Raw genomic sequence first — 22,444 nt, 5'->3', positions numbered from 1 at the left:
CAATAATTATTTCACTGTCATATCGTCTTGTTTCTCTGTGATCCTGATATAATCGTTTTTAGAAGAATCAACGATGGTATACGGGGTTTGATAACTGTACCTTTCTGTACTCCTGGTGCAATACATTTTTTAAGGGTAATTTGTATCAGGAGAACAGAAAACCAAAGAAAGTGTTTGGCAATAATTATTTGAATGTGATATCGTCTTGTTTGTCTGTGATCCTGATAAATTATCTTTGAATGGTTTTTTACATCTAAGCACAATACATTGAAAAAGAGTTCGTCAAAAGTTTCTTTAGAGAATCCTGACACCATGATTTTTATAAGAATTATAAATTTGTATCAGGAGCACATAAAACAATAGAGAATACTTGGCTACAATCGTATTTCACCTAATAAATTATCTCTGAAAACTCTTCTCCTGTAATCCTGATATATTCGTTTTTAAAAGGATCAACGACGGTATAAGGGGTTGCTCAATTTACGTTTCTATGCACCTGATGCAACATATTTTTCAGGGTAATTTGTATCAGGAGAACGTAAAACCAAAGAAAGTGTTTGACAATAATTATTTCATTGTGATATCGTCTTGTTTCTCTGTGATCCTGATATAATCGTTTTTAGAAGAATCAACGATGGTATACGGGGTTTGATAACTGTACCTTTCTGTACTCCTGGTGCAATACATTTTTTAAGGGTAATTTGTATCAGGAGAACAGAAAACCAAAGAAAGTGTTTGGCAATAATTATTTCACTGTGATATCGTCTTGTTTCTCTGCGATCCTGATACTATGATTTTTCTAAGAATTATAAATTTGTATCAGGAGAACATAAAACAGAAGAGAATACTTAAATTAATAAAATAAATAAATAAATAAACAGATAAATAAATAATAAATAAATAAGGAAATAAATGTATACGGACGGGGACGGCGGGAAAAGTTTTAACCACCCATAATTGTACAAATAAAAAGGAGAGGGTTCATTATACAATTTTCGTAAAGCTAACAACGTAAATGGTGTTGCGAGGTAAAAAACGACTACCGCATCAAAACCTTACACCTATTTTAATGTGTAACGATTGATTTTAGTTTATGTGTATATTAAGGTCTCTATGGTTTCACTTATTTATTATTAAGCGTTCAATTTCCGACGGAATTGTGATATGTCCGTCCGCTCCCAATATTCCCTCATTGTCCGCCGAAAGGGCTCACCGATCAAATTGATTGACGTGCGCGGTTTGGTGACGGTGGCGGCGTCGCAATTTGAACACGTAACTCTTCTGGTGGTTTTTTTTTAATTTGTTCTGACATGCAAATGATAGTACTTGTTGAAGCGTTGCCGATGGGGGGTAATGGGTTATTAGGGGTTGAGGCGATCGGTGCTCCGTCAGTGAGTTAAGACGGTGCTCGGTTTTCGGTTTGTTACCATTTCTCCTTCTTTGTCAAGTGGATATGGATAATAAGGATGGTAGTAGACTGTTTATTGAGACCGAAAGAGGAAACAACTCGAACGGTAAGTGCGGTGTGAAATTTGCACATGGAGTGATATTGCACCAATTCAACCGCGGCTTGGAGAAGAAGTGAATTCGATCTTGTAAAGATTTCCGCTTTCCTTGCGTTTTCCATAGTTTGTCAGGAAAATTACGGAACGCATCCCTTGACAAATGTGGTTTTTACCAAAGAAATTTTCCAGAGCTTTTCCAGTCGTTTTTTTCTAGAAAAAATCCTGCAGTAGAGTGAACAAAAGGCGCTTGACCATAAAAAAACACCACCAATGAAGCCTACGGTGATAATTGAGTGCACTTATGGTAAATAGTGACTAATTGATCTTAGAACCAAACAAAACAGGACCTTGGGAGTGAATTTTACTTCAGGATCCAACTCTGAACTCAGTGAGAAGTGAATTCTCTCTTTTTAATGTTTTTTTTTTGTCTTGAGGAAATCGATTTTATGTCTTATATGTTAGAAATTTAAAGTGAATCCGCCTACCGTCTCCTCTACTAGGAAAAATAGTGGTCTGAGCGCAGCATGAACCTTCCCCTATAATAGAAAAAATCCAACGAACTTCCTCACTGAGTTTAAAGGTCAGCCAGGAGTAATTAATTGATCGTGGAACGAAATAAATAATCAGCACATTTTAGAAGAGTCATACTGCGCTCAGAGCACTAATTTTCCTGGTAAGGAGAATGGTTATTTATCGAGTTATCAAACCCCTCGTTTTCCGAGATATTTGTGATTTTCCGGAAATGGTCATCGAATTTTTTTTGTTTGCTGGGGGGTACTCCATATCCCCCAGACTCCCCGATACTACCTTATCTACCATATTTTGTAGGAGAGGAGGATCTGATTATTTTGGCCAAAAACAAATATCAGTCCTGAAGGATAAATGTATTGTGGGAGAAGTATTATCGGAGGTCTTGGGGAACTCTGCAACTTCCTTTCCTATAACCCTTAGTACTCTCATGGGTTTTTTTTCTGGAAATGGCAAAAAAGCAGTGATGGTGTGAAGAAGTTATCGAGTCCTCGTTTGCCGGGATGATTGTGAATTTCCGGAAATGGCTATCAAATATTTTTTGCTGGGGAGTTTGCCATACTCCCCAGACCCCCCGGTGTGAGGTTCTCTACCATACTTTGTAGGAGAGGAGGGTATGATCATTTGACCAAAAACCCTGCCAAAAACTAATATGGAAAAGAACGTTTTCTGGGGAAAAGTGTTACCTGGGTGTCTGGGAGGTATGGAATACCCCCCTCCCCCCAGCAAACCACGATGTCATTATTGCCATTTCCAGGAAAAAAAAACCCATGAGAATACTAAAGGTGATCCTATCCTCGTTTGCCGGGATAATTGTGAATTTCCGGAAATGGCTATCGAATATTTTTGCTGGGGGGGTATTCCATATCCCCCAGACCCCCGGTGTCACGTTCTCTACCATACTATGTAGGAGAGGAGGGTCTGATCATTTGACCAAAAATTAATATAAGAGTCCAGATGGAAAAACCCTTTTCTGGGGAAAAGTATTACCTGGGTGTCTGGGAGATATGGAATACCCCCCCCCCCCCCCCCCAGCAAATCGCGATGTCGTTATTGCCATTTCCAGAAAAAAACCCATGAGAATCTAAGGGTTATCCTATCCTGGTTTGCCGGGATGATTGTGAATTTCCGGGAATAGTCATCGCATATTTTTTGCTGGGAGGGTATTCCATACCCCCCAGACCCCCCGGTGTCAGGTTCTCTAGCATACTTAGTAGGAGAGGAGGTTCTGATCATTTGACCAAAAACTAATATAAGATTCCAGGTGGAAAAAACGTTTTCTGGGGAAAAGTGTTACCGAAGTGTCTGGGAGGTATGGAATACCCCTCCCTCCCCAGCAAACCGCGATGCCGTTATTCCCATTTCCAGAATAAAAAAAACCATGAGAATCATGAGAATACTAAGGGTTATCCTCGTTTGCCGGGATGATTGTGAATTTTCGGAAACCGAATATTTTTTGCTCGGGGGTATTCCATACCCCCCAGACCCCCCGGTGTCACGTTCTCTATCACACTTTGTAGGAGAGGAGGACCATTTGACCAAAAACTAATATAAGATTCCAGATGGAGAAACCTTTTCTGGGGAAAAGTGTTACCGCGGTGTCTGGGAGATATGGATATCCCCCCCCACCCTCCCAGCAAACCGCGATGTCGTTATTGCCATTTCCAGAAAAAACCCATGGGAATACTAAGAGTTATCCTATTTTGCCGGGATGATTGTAAATTTCCGGAAATGGCCATAGAATATTATTTATTGTTGGGGGGTATTCCATACCCCCCCCCCCCCCCCCCCCCCCCCCCCGGTGTCAGGTTCTCTATCATACTTTGTAGGAGAGGAGAGACCAAAAACTAATATAAGAGTCCAGATGGAAAAAACCTTTTCTGGGGAAATGTGTTACCGGGGTGTCTGGGAAGTATGGAATACCCCCCCCCCCCCCAGCAAACCGCGATGTCATTATTGCCATTTCCAGAAAAAAACCATGGGAATACTAAGAATTATTGCCCTTTCCATAAAATTCCAATATATTATTATTATTATCATTATTATAGTCTGGACAAAAACTAATATAAGAGCGGGAAGAGCATAGCTAAACAACGCTAAATAATAAATGCTATAAATAACAGATGAAAAAACGATAAAAATATCAAAAAGAAGAACACAATCACCGGAAACGAATGAGACAAAGACGTAAGCAAAGAAAGTGTCTAAACGCTAAAATCAAGGAAAAGAAGAGCGCGAGGAGGAACCTGAGGGAAGATGGTCGACAGGAGAAACAAGAGAAAGAGAGGGTGCATGTTTTACAGAAGCAAAGGTGGAAGGGACGGAAGAATAATAGTAATATTGACAAGAATAACACAACCACCAGAAACGAATCGAGAACGAGACAGAGACGTAAGCGAAGAATGTAATGTAAACCGCGAAAACCGAAAAAATAAAGCGGAAACGAGAAGAAGATTGTGAGGGAAGAAAGCGAGAGAGAGCAAGAAAGGAGGAACGTAAGGATCCAGAAGCAAGAACTTACTGGGAAGAAAATGAGAAATAATATAAAAGCGGATGAAGAGAGGTGCGAAGCAATGAAGTAGAGAAGGAAGGAGAGGATGAGATGGAGCGAGTCAGGAAATGGGAACAGAAGTGAGAGGATGAAGACGAGCAGAATTGATAATCAAAAGAGAATCGGTGGTGGAGATAGAGATGGAAAAAGACACGGGTAAATAGAACAGAAGCAACTGAATGAACGAGAGGATCAGTTACGGAATAGAAGAAAGAAAAGAAAGAGGAAGGGAAGAGAGTGAGAAGGTGACAAAAAACACATAAAGAAACAAAAAGAGCAGTAAGCAAAAAGACGACCCACGTCAAGGAAGGGAGAAGGAATCTGAAGGCAACGGATGAAGATGCAAAAGAGAGCTGGGATCAAACGAAGAGCGAGAGTCAATCAAGGGGAAACGATAGAAGGAATGAGAGGAGGAAAGAGAAGATAAATGCTATAAAGAACGAACGGAAGAAAGATAAAAAATATCAACACGAAGAACGCATCCATTGGAAACGAAGAGAAGGAGACAGAGACGTAAGCGAAGAAAGTGTGTAAAAGCGAAAATCAAGAAAGAAGAGACGACAATAGACAAAAGCGAAAGGACGAGGAACTTAAGAGGGAACGGGAATTAGAGGATGGATAAAACAAGGGTGAGGAGGTGGACGGGAGGAGGATCGAGAAGAAAAACAACTGGGAAAAGTACACCGAAAACGAGAAATACACAAAAGCGAATGCGGCAATTAAGGAGGTGGCGGAGAGTGACAAGGAGAGAGAGGCGTGAGAATAGAGAAAAATCAAAGACCAAAGAAAATTGAGATTATAGCAAAAAAAAACCAGAGGGGAATCTAGAGAGGGGGCGTGAATTAAAAAATGAACGAGAAACGACGGGGTGAAGAACTGGAGGAAGAATGAAAGGAGGATCGAAAACGATGTAGATGGAAAACCAAGAAAAAGGAAACGATAAAAATAAACAAACAAAGAAAGAGAGAACGAAATGGCAAAGGGGAGCAGATACTAGACTAAGGGCAAGACGGAGACCTGAGAGAATGGACGAAGAAGAAAAATATCTGGAAAAGTCACAAAAGAACATGAGAAATACTATAACAGCGGCTGACACGATAAGGGCGGGAGCGAGAAGGAGACAGAGAGGTAAGCGAACAATGTGATATGGAAAACGAAAACCAAATAATGAAGAAGCTGTGCTGGGTGCGGAAATGATGATGAGAAAATTGAGAGCAGAAAACGAGAAAGATGAGGAAGAAGAACATATTAAGACGTGAGAAAGAACCTGATACAGAGTGAGATAAAGAATTGGGTAGGAAAGAGAGAATGTGGAAAAACAAAGGAGAGTGGACGAAGCAAGAGAAGAGAATTTAAAGTCAAAAGCGGACGAGGGCAGGACCATGAGGAGAAAAGAGTGGGAAATAGGAACAACGAAATGAAGAACGACGAGAAGAACTCGAAGAGGAACAAGAAGATTGTCGACAAGAGGAACAAGAGAAAGGGAGGATGAATGATTTACAAAACCAAAAAAGCGGAAACGAGAAAAAGAGTCTGAGGGAAAAGAGTGAGGAAAAGAAAGAGATGAGAACCGTGAGGACCGAGAAGAAAAACAACTGGAAGAACCACAAAGAAAAGGAGAAATATAATGTTAATGGCTGCGAGTGAGAAGGGGACAGAGACGTAAGTGAAAAATGTGATTTAAACTATAAAATTGAAAAAAGCGAGCACGAGAAGAAGAGTGCGAGGAGGAACTAGAAGGGAACCCGTGAATTAAGCGATTGGCAAGAAAAGGGCGAGTGAAAGAACGGGCGGAGGGACGCAAGGAGGATGGAGAAGAAAGGCGGCGGCGGCGGTGAAATAGAAAGAGATAGTAGAGATGGAGATAAACAATTGAAAATACCGAAAAGGGGACCAAGAAAAAAAATCAGGGGAGAAACTAGAGGGGAAACATAAACTAGAGAAAATGGCGGGGTGAAGAACTGGAGAAGGAACGCACATTAACAAAACAAACAACTTGAATAGCAACGAGGAGCTCTGGACAGGTAGACGAGACGGAGACAGAAGAAAAAGAAACGATGTAGACAAAAAAACGAGAAAACGAAACGATAAAAACAAATTAAAATTGCGATGAGAAAGCAGGAACGGACGAAATGAGTAACGAGAAGGGAAACTAAAATAAGAGTGAGTTAAAAGAGAATAATTGAGAAAGTAGAAGAGAAGGTGAACAAGAGGGGAAACGTGAAAACTACAAGTCGAGGGACAGAAACGGTCAAAACGAAAACAAAAACAAAAAGAGGAACTATAGCAGGACTGAAAAAAAATAGAAAAAACGTGCGGAAGAGAGAAAGGATGAGCAGAAGAACACGGAAACCACTGAGGGAAACACAAAAGGTTAAAAAGAATGAAGCGCGTAGGAATGTAGAAACGAGGAGAGAAACAAAAGGGGGATCAAAAAGAGGAACGAGAAGCATAACTTAAAAAAGAAGGTCGTAAAAGAAGAGCACTTCTCTGGCCTTGGCTGAAATCTCTCAGACTCGGATTCGATTTGAGTGAAAGACCTTTTGAAATCGGTCAAGTGCCATTTCATCAATTTTGTAAAGTTTATAAAATCGTGTAAAGCTTTTTGTTCACTTTGTAGGGGTAGGTAAGCTTAGAAAGTGACAAAAAATTATAAAAGTAATCTGTGAAGAGAGTTCTCGAAAATCGTAAATCGCTCTGGAAACTGTAGAAAGCTTTGGCACGGGCCTAAAAGCTATGGAAAGGGGGTGAAAAAATAAAGCTTCAGTTTCTCAAATTCAGACCCCTGAGTAGCTTCAAGTTCTTCTCACTCCCGCTTTCGAATTTTTTGGATTCTTCATTCTTCACATTCTTTAGAACGACGAAAACCTTCACACCCTTACGAATCTTCGTACCTTTCCAGTTCTTGGGATTCTTCAAATCTGTAGCTCTTTAAGGTTGTTTTTTAAGTTTCTTCAAATTCTTCCCATTTTTCAACTTCGTCAGAGTCCTCAAGACTTCAGATTCTTCAAATTTCTTAGATCCAACAGGGCATTCTTCAGTTGCTTGGAGATACTTCAAGTTGTCCAGCTCTGAAAACTATTCAATTTTCTTCGTGCGCTTCAAATACGATCTTTTCTTCCAATTTTTCAAAATTTTTGAAATTCTTCTATCTTTTACATCCGACATATGCTTCAAATTTTCAGGATCTCATTTTTTCGAATCTTCAGATTGCCCGTCAGTTTTTAATAATCTTCGGATTCTTCAGTTTCTTCGATTTCTTTGGACCCTTTCAAACTTTTTTGATTTGGTTTCCGTCATTACTTTGAGTTCTTCTTCTTGGGATTCTAAAACGCGGGTAGTTATCACTTTCTAGTTTGTGCAGAAAAATATTGCTATACATATCCAATAAACAGATGCAAAAATAATTTCTTGCAACCCCTTGCGTCACATAGAAATCCACCCCCAATGTGTTTATGATTCGAATACGGCAAAACGGGGGTAGTTATCACTTTCTAGTTTGTGCAGAAAAATACTGCTATACATATCCAATAAACAGATGCAAAAATAATTTCTTGCAACCCCTTGCGTCACATAGAAATCCACCCCCAATGTGTTTATAAATCGAAACGGCAAAACGGGGGTAGTTATCACTTTCTAGTTTGTGCAGAAAAATACTGCTATACATATCCAATAAACAGATGCAAAAATAATTTCTTGCAACCCCTTGGTCACATAGAAATCCACCCCCAATGTGTTTATAAATCGAATACGGCAAAACGGGGGTAGTTATCACTTTCTAGTTTGTGCAGAAAAATACTGCTATACATATCCAATAAACAATGCAAAAATAATTTCTTGCAACCCCTTGCGTCACATAGAAATCCACCCCCAATGTGTTTATAAATCGAATACGGCAAAACGCGGGTAGTTATCACTTTCTAGTTTGTGCAGAAAAATACTGCTATACATATCCAATAAACAAATGCAAAAATAATTTCTTGCAACCCCTTGCGTCACATAGAAATCCACCCCCAAAGTGTTTATAAAATTAATACCGCAAACCGCGGGTGGTTATCACTTTCTAGTTTGTGCAGAAAAATACTACTATACATATCCAATAAACAAATGCAAAAATAATTTCTTGCAACCCCTTGAGTCACATAGAAATCCACCCCCAAACCGTTTATAAAATTAATACGGCAAAACGCGGGTGGTCATCACTTTCTAGTTTGTGCAGAAAAATACTACTATACATATCCAATAAACAAATGCAAACATAATTTCTTGCAACCCCTCGCGCCACATAGAAAACCACCCCCAAACTGTTTATAAAATTAATACGGCAAAACGCGGGTGGTTATCACTTTCTAATTTGTTCAGAAAAATACTGCTATGCATGTCCAATAAACAAATGCAAAAATAATTTCTTGCAACCCCTCGCGTCACATAGAAATCCACCCCCAAACTGTTTATAAAATGAATACGGCAAAACGCGGGTGGTTATCACTTTCTAGTTTGTGCAGAAAAATACTGCTATTCATGTCCAATAAACAAATGCAAAAATAATTTCTGGCAACCCCTCTCGCCACATAGAAAACCACCCCCAATGTGTTTATAAATCGAATACGGCAAAACGCGGGTGGTTATCACTTTCTAATTTGTGCAGAAAAATACTGCTATACATGTCCAATAAACAAATGCAAAAATAATTTCTTGCAACCCCTTGCGCCACATAGAAATCCACCCCCAAAGTGTTTATAGAATTAATACGGCAAAACGCGGGTGGTTGTCACTTTCTAGTTTGTGCAGAAAAATACTGCTATACATGTCCAATAAACAAATGCAAAAATAGTTTCTTGCAACCCCTTGCGCTACATAGAAATCCACCCCCAATGTGTTTATAAATCGAATACGGCAAAACGCGGGTGGTTATCACTTTCTAGTTTGTGCAGAAAAATACTGCTATACATATCCAATAAACAAATGCAAAAATAATTTCTTGCAACCCCCGTCACATAGAAATCCACCCCCAATGTGTTTATAATTCGAATACGGCAAAACGCGGGTGGTTATCACTTTCTAGTTTGTGCAGAAAAATACTGCTATACATATCCAATAAACAAATGCAAAAATAATTTCTTGCAACCCCTTGCGTCACATAGAAATCCACCCCCAATGTGTTTATAAATCGAATACGGCAAAACGCGGGTGGTTATCACTTTCTAGTTTGTGCAGAAAAATACTGCTATACATATAATAATAATAATAATAATAATGGTTTTATTTAGTTAACCCGTCAACTAAAACAAAAAAACAAAAAATAAAAAAATTAACACAATTATAGTATAAAAAGTAAAGGGCAACTAAATTGGGCGATGTTCAGATACAGACGAGGATACGCCTGATCTGCTCTTCCACACTACCCACTCATAACTATATTTAACATATTAATAATGTTGTGCAATGGACTAACAGACAAAAATTTAAAAAAAGAATTAATTTGTGATAACTACTAACTATATGATGTATAATACATTGGTTCATGGTAATATGGAATAACACAGTAAAAAGATGTTATTGCCGCTGCCGGTCAAGTACGATTTTGCGGACGTATTTTTTAAATTGAGATGTGCTAAGTTTTTTACAAGTGTCAGGAAGCGAGTTGTATAGGTTAGCCACTTGGTACGTAAATGATCTTTCAAACAGAGCCGTTTTGTGATAAGGGGGTGTGATTAAATGAATCAATCTGGGATTAGTACTGAATCTAATCTTTTCATATAGATACAAAGGAACTTTTGCATTAATTATTTTGTGGTATAATACTGCAGCATGAACAAATCTCCGATTATCCATATTCAGCCAGTTTAATTCATTAAACTTATGGGAGATGTGTTCATGCTTTCTAATACCATAAATGAGTCGCACGCATGAATTTTGCATTTTCTGAATCTTGGTTCTATCGGAAACCTCCAAACAAGGTCCATAGACACTATCACAATAATTATATTGTGACAGTACTAACGCCTCACAAAGTATAATTTTTGTGGCCCGATTAAGGAGGTGGCGATTATTAAAAATTAATTTTAAACTGAGATAAGCCTTTTTGGTCATTTCCGATGTTTGTGTTTTAAACCTTAAGGCATTGTCGAGTACTTCTCCAAGATATTTCAAATCGTCCTTTACTGGAAGTATAGAATCCTTTACTTTTATACGTATAAGGGATTTATACTCATCTCTCACGATATTCCTGCCAAATAGAATTAATCCACATATCCAATAAACAAATGCAAAAATAATTTCTTGCAACCCCTTGCGCCACATAGAAATCCACCCCCAAAGTGTTTATAAAATTAATACCGCAAACCGCGGGTGGTTATCACTTTCTAGTTTGTGCAGAAAAATACTACTATACATATCCAATAAACAAATGCAAAAATAATTTCTTGCAACCCCTTGAGTCACATAGAAATCCACCCCCAAACCGTTTATAAAATTAATACGGCAAAACGCGGGTGGTCATCACTTTCTAGTTTGTGCAGAAAAATACTGCTGTACATATCCAATAAACAAATGCAAAAATAATTTCTTGCAACCCCTTGAGTCACATAGAAATCCACCCCCAAACCGTTTATAAAATTAATACGACAAAACGCGGGTGGTCATCACTTTCTAGTTTGTGCAGAAAAATACTACTATACATATCCAATAAACAAATGCAAACATAATTTCTTGCAACCCCTCGCGCCACATAGAAAACCACCCCCAAACTGTTTATAAAATTAATACGGCAAAACGCGGGTGGTTATCACTTATCACTTTCTAATTTGTTCAGAAAAATACTGCTATGCATGTCCAATAAACAAATGCAAAAATAATTTCTTGCAACCCCTCGCGTCACATAGAAATCCACCCCCAAACTGTTTATAAAATGAATACGGCAAAACGCGGGTGGTTATCACTTTCTAGTTTGTGCAGAAAAATACTGCTATTCATGTCCAATAAACAAATGCAAAAATAATTTCTGGCAACCCCCCTCGCCACATAGAAAACCACCCCCAATGTGTTTATAAATCGAATACGGCAAAACGCGGGTGGTTATCACTTTCTAATTTGTGCAGAAAAATACTGCTATACATGTCCAATAAACAAATGCAAAAATAATTTCTTGCAACCCCTTGCGCCACATAGAAATACATATCCAATAAATAAATTCAAAAATAATTTCTTGCAACCCCTTGCGCTACATAGAAATCCACCCCCAATGTGTTTATAAATCGAATACGGCAAAACGCGGATGGTTATCACTTTCTAGTTTGTGCAGAAAAATACTGCTATACATATCCAATAAACAAATTCAAAAATAATTTCTTGCAACCCCTTGCGCTACATAGAAATCCACCCCCAATGTGTTTATAAATCGAATACGGCAAAACGCGGGTGGTTATCACTTTCTAGTTTGTGCAGAAAAATACTGCTATACATATCCAATAAACAAATGCAAAAATAAACAAATGCAAAAATAATTTCTTGCAACCCCTTGCGTCACATAGAAATCCACCCCCAATGTGTTTATAGATCGAATAAGGCAAAACTCGGGTAGTTATCACTTTCTAGTTTGTGCAGAAAAATACTGCTATACATATCCAATAAACAAATGCAAAAATAATTTCTTGCAACCCCTTGCGCTACATAGAAATCCACCCCCAATGTGTTTATAAATCGAATATGGCAAAACGCGGGTGGTTATCACTTTCTAGTTTGTGCAGAAAAATACTGCTATAGGTACATATCCAATAAACAAATGCAAAAATAATTTCTTGCAACCCCTTGCGCCACATAGAAATCCACCCCCAATGTGTTTATAAATCGAATAAACACGACTTGTGAATTTGATCGTACAGAGGGAAATACCTGAATTCTTCCGTGATATTTTCTTCGGAGATTCACTGATAGCTCTGAATAAAAAGAATTGAGGAGTAAGGCCTATTGCCGTCGGAATGACTTGCGAAAATCATCTGTTTCCGTGTACATCAGAGACCTGGAGAGTTTTGCAGACCTTACCAATTGGGTTTTGGAACTAAGGGAGGTGCAGAGGCTGTTGTTCATTGACGTTAATTCTGACTCTTGCAAGGTTTTACTGAAATTGGATTTTACTAATGCCTTTAATATGGTTCGTCGTGACAAAGTTCATTCTGTTTGGATGAACCTTTTCCCAGCATACTACAAATTTATACATCAAGCCTATGGATTTCCATCTTCGTTATCATATGGCTGGTGGAGGTCTTTAACGAAACAATTACCTACGTTCATTTTGACTATAAATGACCCCTACAACTACCCGGTCATACTAAATCAATAATATTAATTCAGACAACATTCTAACTAAATATAAAAATTGTCCCTGTTTATAGGGATCCCTACAATTTTTTTTGCTAAAAATATGTAAAAATGTACGAAGAACCGTTTATTGGAACTGAACAACAAAAGAACTTCCTGACAAAACAAAGCGGGGCCAGTTGCGCAAACTCATTTAACGTGAACAGGTGAACAATATTATCATCGTACAGGTAGAGGTATACCTCTACAAAACCAGCAGATAGAATTGGTATTATAATAAGAGGGGCGCATCCATGCATGAATCGGTAAACGTAACTCTCCTCTACCACATGCCTTTCTTGATGTTGATGGCCAATGTCTTGTCTTCTCTTGTGGCGACGAGTCACAACAGTTTCAGTCGCGTTACGCGAAGTCGGTGAGTGGTGAATTCGGACGAACTTGAAAGGAAAGTGACTTTGAACTTGTAGTGGTTCCATGTATTGATTATACAATTTGGGGTGACTCTTCTTTCTATTCAGAAATGATTTGAAAGTGATTCGGTGATTATTTCCAGAACAAAGGTAGGCGATTTATCATTAAATTCAATGAAAATTACTGTGAGAATCTTCACGTTACTCAATTCATCTCAACTTTCACCTAGATTAACTTCTCGAGTTGTTACACAATAAACTACCCCCGAAACGCGAGCGCATCGCAAGTCCATTAACCGTAGATGACCCATGTTCATTGTCATATTGTCAAAATTTGCAAGACTAAATCACTTTCGCGGATGGAACGGGGACGCCCTCATTTTTATCCACCATCAGACTTCTAAGAAAATGCAATTGTTCAGTATCAGCGTAATGACAATAGACGTAAAGTATGAGACAGCAAAATTATCTGGATAAATAACGATAACAGGTTTAATTTTGCCCACCTACCAATGATCTTCCCTCCTATTCTTCACTCAGTTCAGTTTTCTCGGGTGAGCGAACTTCTTTTTCTTCTTCTTTTTATGTAATTCAAATCGCGAAAATGCAGCTTCTCGCACTGATAATTTTTTTATAATTTACATTGAATATTATTACCTATCTTTTCGCAATGATTTAATTGGCGGAGAAAATTGAAGAGTTACAAGATAAACCTCTTTAGGTCGTCGACATAGATAAATATGTACACACAAGACCGTCAATAGGAAAAAAAAGTCTATTGTATGGTAAAGGCCTACAGCTGCTGTTGAAAATTCTTCGCAAATAGTTCGAATTGCACTCGAGGATTTATTTCGCGCCGGTGCTTTGATCTTTTATAGCGATTTTTTATTTGTCATTTGCGTAAATATTCATTACTGAATAAAGGGATCCCGCTGCGTCGCGAGAGTATCTTTTACATTTGTGCATAATTCACCCAAACAAGACGTTGCTACTGCAATAGCCATGTTTGACATAGTTACATGTGCGGCACATACATTGCCAAGTACTTGCAACTTCACTTGGTTTAGCTTCTCTTTCACATACTGGTCGATATTTAGACTAGTCGTTACCCAACCAGGTTTTCCCAGGCATCTTTCGTCTCGATCTCCGTTCCAGTTCCTTTCTTCATTACATCATTCATGCTGAAGATATACCTACTTGCTTCAAATGATCTTCATCTAGTTTTTAGTTGCTGTCACACACAGCCGCTTCTATCGCAACAAAAACAGTTTTGATTTAAAATCCGCACCGCTGGGGGGCAGCATGTTAACAAGGAAACACGTTTCTCTCCAATCTTCGGATCTTGTAACTCATTATTCTTCCGAACTTTCCCATTTTTCTGTTGGGAGCCGTCCAATTTCATTTACACATCTTTCCTTCGATCCAAAACCTTGTGGTAAATGAGTTAGACAGATCCTGATTGCTACTTATGTATGTTCCATCGCGATTCGTATTACACCTCTCGCTTCTTACTTGAATCGTACATGTATTCTAACATGGGCATGTCCCTAGCATTTGTACCTTTCCACAGAACCTTCTAGTAATGTCTAGTAAACCTAGGTGTCCCTTTTCTTTTTCATAGTAGTCCACAGGCCTTATCTTCTCCAACCCTCCTCAACACCTCTTCATTGCTCACTTTGTTCACCTAGGAAATCTTTAACATTCTTCGGTAACACCACATTCCTAGCACGTCTACCCTTTTTTGTCAGTCCTCCGAAGTCTCACTTCCATACAACAAAACTGTTACGTTCACTTAGGGCGAAAGTAACAAAATTACTTTGGAATAAGCACACGGTAATCTCAGACAAAGTAGAGGTGGGCAGGGTAAATATTGGGGTTCTTAACTACAATCAAACATAAAGCAAAAGGAAAAAATAGTAATATACTCGTAGTAATCTGAATAGGCGCCCCTTAGTCTTTAATAAATGTCGAGAAAGGAGGAAATACTTACCAAAAAGAGGAAACAAGGCAGACTAACTGATCCTTGTTCTGGTCTGGGGAGGTAAAGGGGAACTTGATCAGGATAGAACAACAATAGTTGACGTCACAATCGATGGTAAATAAGATACTGTAATATACAGACCGGCTATGTCAATATTTGAATTTAAATTAATTTTAGAAAAAAAAGGGATCGGAGAACATATTTATCCAAAAGGCTTCCGCAAAAACAACGGATCTTTAATCGTTAAGTGAATCTCAAGCAAATGTAAGAATTACAATTCGATAGTATCCAAAAACCAATACCAATATGTAATCAAACGTTAAAGTAGGAGAAATCGACGAAAATAACAACATTTACCCTTTGAAGTACAAGTCGCAAAGGCCTTGTTGAGCTCAAGAAGGGCGCGTATACTGCAAATCTGTAAACAGAAAAAAACACAACAAACAACAAGAGGGGCAATGACAAAATATCGCGTATAGCAATGTAACGCCTGACACTAAGGCTAACCGTATACTGAGAACTGCAATCAATACTTAAAATGACTTAATAACTCGAATGACTTTAACCTAGCAAAAGTGGCCTTACATCTGTATGTGAAAGCATAAAAATGATGTTAAATTTTAAGAAAAATACTTAAAAAGGTACGTACAACTAAATTTCTATTCAATACGTATTTACAAAGCAACGGTATCTCAAATAACACATCTAATCGGAAGGATATAATGCATTAAAACTAACAGAAATGAATAACGTACCTAGTGACAAAAGGAATCGGAAACAAATTCACTTGTCGGACGGTATATCCTTCGTAACGAAGCAAGTAGCGTAAGTGAAATCGGATGTATCGGGGAGTTTACACAGTAACAATCTCCAAACGTTTCGTAAAAGTTACTTGCGATTGGGTTTCCGAAGCAAACATTTCCAGGTATCAATCCCGAAATGGGTCAATGTTAATAGAATGAAGTAGGTTAACGAACTTCGTGTAATTGGGTCCAGGTAAAACTCAGCTGTTTGGTTTCACTTAAAATGGCGGTTCTGCCGGTAAGGTAGAAATATCGGCGTGTGTCTTTCTAATCTCTAAATAGGGGTGGACCTTTACAAATTAATTTTTCTTGCGCAATATTGAGAAAATCGCAAATTCAGCGTTCCACGCCGAAATATCGATGTCGAAAGCACAATCCGGAAGGTAACAATGAAGTAAATCGTAAATCAAAAGTAAGAAGTAATAAACAAAAGCCGCAAAACGGCCTTAAAACTTGTAACATAAATCCGGAAAAAGTGTCAGCGAAGCTTGAAGTAGAATAAGGAAAGAAATCTTCACTCAATTTAACGCAGCGCCAGTATATCCCAAAAATGGTCGACAAACTTGCCAAGTAAGCAGCGGCGCGTATCGTCTTGCAAGTAGTAATAATCGAGAATGCGTCTTGCACAAGGAGTGCGCGCGTCGGAAGAAATTAAAGAAAGTTCTGCGCGTCCTCGAACGACAACAGAATGAACGATTCAAAGAAATCTATCACAAGTGAATAAAGAACTATAAAACTGAATCTAACTACTGAATTACCTCCAACTTATCACATTGACCGGCGATTATTCACAGACAATTATGTACAATCGCCGTAACATATGCTCTATGTCCAAGATAAGGAAGGTCGCCATGGGTAGGTATTCTAGAAGGTAGGTAAGAGATACAAATTTGAGAGAAAAGTTGCGCAAAAATTACTAAGAGGGGATAACTTCACCCTTTGCACCTCATCATTATGTGATTTATTTATTTATACTTTGTAGTGAGTGCAATAAAGTCATGTTGAATCCCTGAAATTTATTTTGGTTTTTAATCTACAGCAAAACACTCCTACACAGCAACTTTTAATGCTCGAAGGTGGAGTTGTAAATTTTATATTCCGATATCATACTTTTAAAGCCCTTTTTCTCCTGAATTCAATTCCAGATTCAACATTATTGTTTAAATGCGGTTTACCTTTTTCTTTTGGGCTTACTGAAGAAAATTCCTATTATAGTAGGGTTTCAGTTGGATGGAATGAAACATCCCACCATGTGAAGTTTTTCTTCGTTAATTAGTAGTTAATTAGTATATAGTTTGATTGAAATTTGTATAACTGTATTCCATTAGCTACAAGAGAATTGCCAACTACAGCATTTAAAGACTGTGTGGAATTTTCAATAGTGTCCACCATTGGCCTTGAACCAATCCACGTTTAAACATAACGTCAAGGCACTGTTACACTGTTTTGGTTTTAATCTGTGGGCTGGTATTTTCGGTACAAGGATACTTTAATATGAGAGCACTGCTTACATTTTATGCAAAACGGGATAGATCTTGATACCGTGCCCCTAGCGATAGTTCACAACTATTGGATACAGCAGGATGGTGCACCTGCACATAATTCCAGAATCGTTCGGGTACATACCTGAATGAGATTTCCAGAAAAAGTAATCAGTACGCATTCGGGAACACCCCTGACAGCGCGTTCCCCCTTGAATTTATTGTATGTGGGGGTTCATTAAGAATCATATTTATCACCACATTTTTCCAACGGAAATCGGATTGAAAAAAAACAAAGGGATCAAACTTGCTTAGAAATGATTGGGGATTTCAAGAATAATTTTTATTTTCCGCGTTTCTTCAATTTATCAGCACCTCTAAGGCGATGCATCAGGTTTTCGTAATAGTCTCCCGTTACCGTACTACCCTTGTTCATATAATCAAAATGGTTGCCATTATTTTTCCTGCAGAAGAGGTGGCTTTAAACTTCTTGGGAGGGCTGGAAGCCTTAACATGCCACTCTTATTGTTTCGATTCATTCATTCATTTGGAATAGGGAAAGCATTCGCGGAACCCATCTTGCACTCACCTTTCTTATCAGTAAGTACTCGTCTAAAAACCGTGGTTTGTGAAACTCCTAGTGAAGCTGCCAATTGTCGCCAGGTCCGGCTTTAGGCGTAAGCGGCATAACCCTCCGCCTACGCTTTTTCCTGTAGGATGAAATGGGGAGCAGAAATTGCCGAAAATGTATTTTCCCTGTCCCGCCGTTAACTTGCCACACTGTATAGCTGCCAAGGATATATAACTGTATGTTGATCCTGTTGAGATAAGACATTGGCTAATAGGCGGTACGAAGTTTGCAGAGTCAGCTAGTAATAAATATTGTAGCGAATATTCCAGAAATCCCGATAGACATCGAGGCGCCATGAAAAATTAGTCATCGACAGTAAAGAACCGATGTGACGCAATATTTCCGGGAAATATGATGTGTTTTGTTCTAGAATGTTCGAGTTCCGATTATTGGTTTCTCTAATTATTTTCCCTTTTTCTTCCCTAATTTTTTTAGAGGTAAAGCCTATTTAAGTTCTTTTGTAGAGAAATCCATGCATACTATAGCTTTTAATTTTTTGAATTTTGAAACCAAACAATTGGATAATTCACAACTGGCTCTTTTAAGAAAATCAGTAATGTCATGGCAGTTTGAGATCAAACATGCATTTCTCCGTCATTAGGTTAGAATTAAAAGCATAAAAAGTAGTACGATCCGGGTATTTTGCGCTAAACAACGCACGTAGAGCACTATTTTAAGAATAAAACCACTTTACGATTTCTACTTTTTCTGTAGGTGAATACACGTTGTAGATAATACTATGCGATCAAAAATGAGTTGCTTTTGTTTGCATGGGAAATCTTAGTTAAATTGAACTTCCAAAGGCGACTCGACCACCGTTCATTTTTGATCCCCCTTTAGAACTTAATAATTATTTATAGTAAATAATAAACGTAAAACTAATGGCAAATGCAGGCGCTTTTGTTTGATTTCAGAAATCTATGGCATTACCGACTTTTTAAATGTTCTTTCTAAATTTTTTATTTTTCAAACTTTTACTGTTTTTGGTTTTATGAAATAGAAAACAATAGTATGTAAGGATTCGTAATTTTTCTGTACAAAAACCTTATCTTTAACTTTCTCTAAAATAATTAGGGAAGTCAATAATCGGAAATTAAAAAAATTATATTCAAATTCGTATGGTACGTTGGACAAGTTACCACCTGGTATAGGTACTCGTATAACGCGTGATACCACAAACTGACAGATAAATAATGTTGCAATTGTTTTGTACCAAGGCATATGTGATTAAAAATTTTATTAAAATTCAAAACAGTCCGGTAATATAAACACAAACCCTGGTACTATGTTTTCCTTAAAATCGTTTTTTTATTATAATTTTTGATTGTAAAAATGTTGATTTTGTAAATTCTACCCGGCAAAATCCTTTTGGGAAAGTCGTTTCGTCTCTAAAAATGGTGAAGAAAATGTCATTTTCTTCTCTAGCAAGAAAAGCAAAAAAACAATTGCTGCGTTAGTCTTAATAATGACATTTAAAATTTAAACATACCCGTATCTAGATTGCTATGTGTCAAACTTCGTTATTTAATTTTTCAATTTTTATTGCAGTTTCAAAAAAAATTATGTGTAAAACTTGAGAAGAAAGTGTTTTTCAACTTGAGTTCAAAGACGAAAGTTATAAAAATTGAAACCTTATCGTATGCAATAATGAAGTTTGGCACATAGCAATTTAGATTATGTTTCGATTTTAAACGTCATCAGCAACTGTTTTTTACTTTCCTCACTAGAGAGGAAAATGCCATTTTCTTCATCCTTTTTAGAGACGAAAGTATTAGTTGTTTTGTTTCTAAAGCAGTTTCAGAGAATAGTTATTTTCCAATCGTTCTAAAACGAATTCTTAATAGATCGATTATGGACACTTTTCTTTAATGAAAAATCGTCGATCTAAGTCAAATAAGCCCTTTGGGGTCCCTTTTAGGACTCGAAAAAATTATTTAACAATCTTAAATGAAAACTCGTTCTCAATCGATCTAAGACAAGTTCTTTTCGCTTAATTTTAGAGATGCAGATCTATTGAGTAGTAAATGCGACCATTGCTTCATCAGACCTGTAGGTAACTACCCATTTATAATGGAAAGGGTTGTCAAAAGATATCTCGCGCAGTTTGATTTGTGTATTAGTAACAAATAATGAATTGGACGCATTTACTGAGAAGGTTTGGGCCCACGAAAGCCACTAAACAAGTGGATGCAATACATTTCATTTTATTCCTAATTTTGGGATTTGGTTTGCTACAACATTAATATTACAAAGAGTAAATTATCAAGAATAATTAATTCACTATTATAATAGCTAATTTGTCCACCTTAAATTATTCTCCTGGACAATACATAAGTACATGAAAATACTGTCCTAGTTCTTTGAGGGAATTTTTAATTGTGGAAAGCTGAGAATTTGTAAAATGGGTAGAATAAATTAGAAATGTGTTACTTTTAGAAATGATCCCGCTTTTAGGGTCCATTTTGTGATACAGAGATCATGGAAGACGGCTTCTCTTCGTTGCCAGTAAACCCATAAATCCACGTACATTTCCTTGACAATAATTATATCCTAATCAATCGTGACATTATGAAAACAACGTGCTGAATAATAAATATGGGAAGAACACTTTGCGCTAAATCCAGGTCACGAATCTCATACCTACTATCAAACACAAACGCATTCTTTTGATGGTAAAGGTGAGGTTATTTACTGAAATTATCAACAGGTGAAGCAATCGTGTAAAGTGGTAAACAAACTCGCTTCAATTTCTATTTGTTAACATATCAGCTTCACGTGATTTTCTTGCATCCGTACCCCTCACATTTTTTGGGTAGTTGTACACTTGACCTTTCGTAAATACTCACGGAAGACAAGGCACTTATACGTGTTATAAAATCGGTAGGAAGGTATTACGAAAATATTTAAGAGAAAACTTTCTCATACGAGCCTACTTTTAATAGCCGTAAGCGTGGCGAGTCTACATTTTCTTATGGTAAAACGCGACTTTTGACCATCGATGGATACACGCGCTCGCTTCTGCCGGTTTTGTATTGTTAAACTGTGTCAAAATCGAACGTTCAGATTCGATTACCTACAAAAATTGGAGAGCTCGTCGACTGCAATGGCCAATTTGTAATGGCCTTAGCGGATGCACGACTGTACAATTATAGGAGGTAGTAGGTAGGCATTCCTAGCCTTGAAATTAAATTCAATCCATACGCCACTTTAACTGCGATTTTAATCGTTGGCATTAACAACGCCGATTAATTTCCATCCTCTGCAATCCACATACCTACTCCACTAAAGCATTATTATACGAAACGGAAGAATGCGGTTTTTTAAAATTTGCTATTAGGCCACATATCTCCAAATCGCTATAGTTTCTGTCTGTTCAAAAGTGTTCAACAGTTTCCCAACTTTCCATGCAATCCAAGAAAGGCGCTCAGTTTTTGAAAAAAACACAAAACCACTCCAAAGCTTGGAAACAACCGATCATCTGCCGAACGGTTCAGAAGGATACGCACACATTAACTTTGTATGTGGTAGGTTAATTGATTTTCAAAACGGTCCAATTTTTTATAATACACAAATAAACTTAAAAGCGAAAATTGAAACCTATTCAAACACATCGGTTCCGACCCGTAACTAAAATCCTATGCAGATGTTGCGGTTTTTTCATTATTATAAATTATTCGTGCGGAAAGAGATCGACATTAAAAAATAAATCAAACAGTAGGTATGAGGTTTCTCTGTTAAGTACAATCCAATTTTAACTAAAATATTATTTTACCTTTCTGATTACGGACACAATTTGTATTGTACATTAACCGACTGTAGTAGATCGGTACGCATTTTGAAAAAAACGAAATAGAATAGAATTTTCTGGAAAAAAAAACACCTAATAAACAACATACTTTAGTGTTATTACTGTTAGTAATGCACACCTATTAGAAACTGCCAAAATGCATTGGTGAATGCAACAGAAAAACAAGTAAAAAAGTAATCGTAAACGATTTACATAAAGCGCATTTCCACTTGCATTCATTTCCCATTTGTAAGATGCAACTTCTATAAAATTGTAAAAATCCGGCCACAAATATGAAAGATAGCGTTGCACATGGGCAATCTATTTTTGTCGTGCTACTTCAATGTCAGTTTATATGAGAAGAATTTCATTTCAATGGCTTTTCTAAATAGAAAGTTGGAACTGCGGCATGGCGAAACCTTAAATTTAAAACTAATGTTAGATTTTT

The 22,444-nt window shown here is 37.5% G+C and overlaps 1 protein-coding gene across 1 annotated transcript in view; it reads left to right on the top strand.

The window, feature by feature from the left end:
• Nucleotides 1-1,308: 1,308 nt before the first annotated feature.
• Nucleotides 1,309-22,444, top strand: part of LOC116161736 (anoctamin-4-like) — a 319,822-nt gene continuing 298,686 nt past the window's right edge. Inside the window, exon 1 of the mRNA XM_031475194.1 lies at nucleotides 1,309-1,514. Within this exon, the coding sequence (XP_031331054.1) occupies nucleotides 1,454-1,514 (61 nt within the window). The 5' untranslated portion in view covers nucleotides 1,309-1,453. The remainder of the gene's footprint in view (nucleotides 1,515-22,444) is intronic.

The sequence above is a fragment of the Photinus pyralis genome, unplaced genomic scaffold (genome assembly GCF_008802855.1).
Source record: "Photinus pyralis isolate 1611_PpyrPB1 unplaced genomic scaffold, Ppyr1.3 Ppyr1.4_LG10, whole genome shotgun sequence".
In the NCBI taxonomy this organism is placed as follows: domain Eukaryota; kingdom Metazoa; phylum Arthropoda; class Insecta; order Coleoptera; family Lampyridae; genus Photinus; species Photinus pyralis.
Note: the sequence above shows the minus strand (reverse complement) of the source record. Positions and strands in the feature narration are given on the sequence as shown.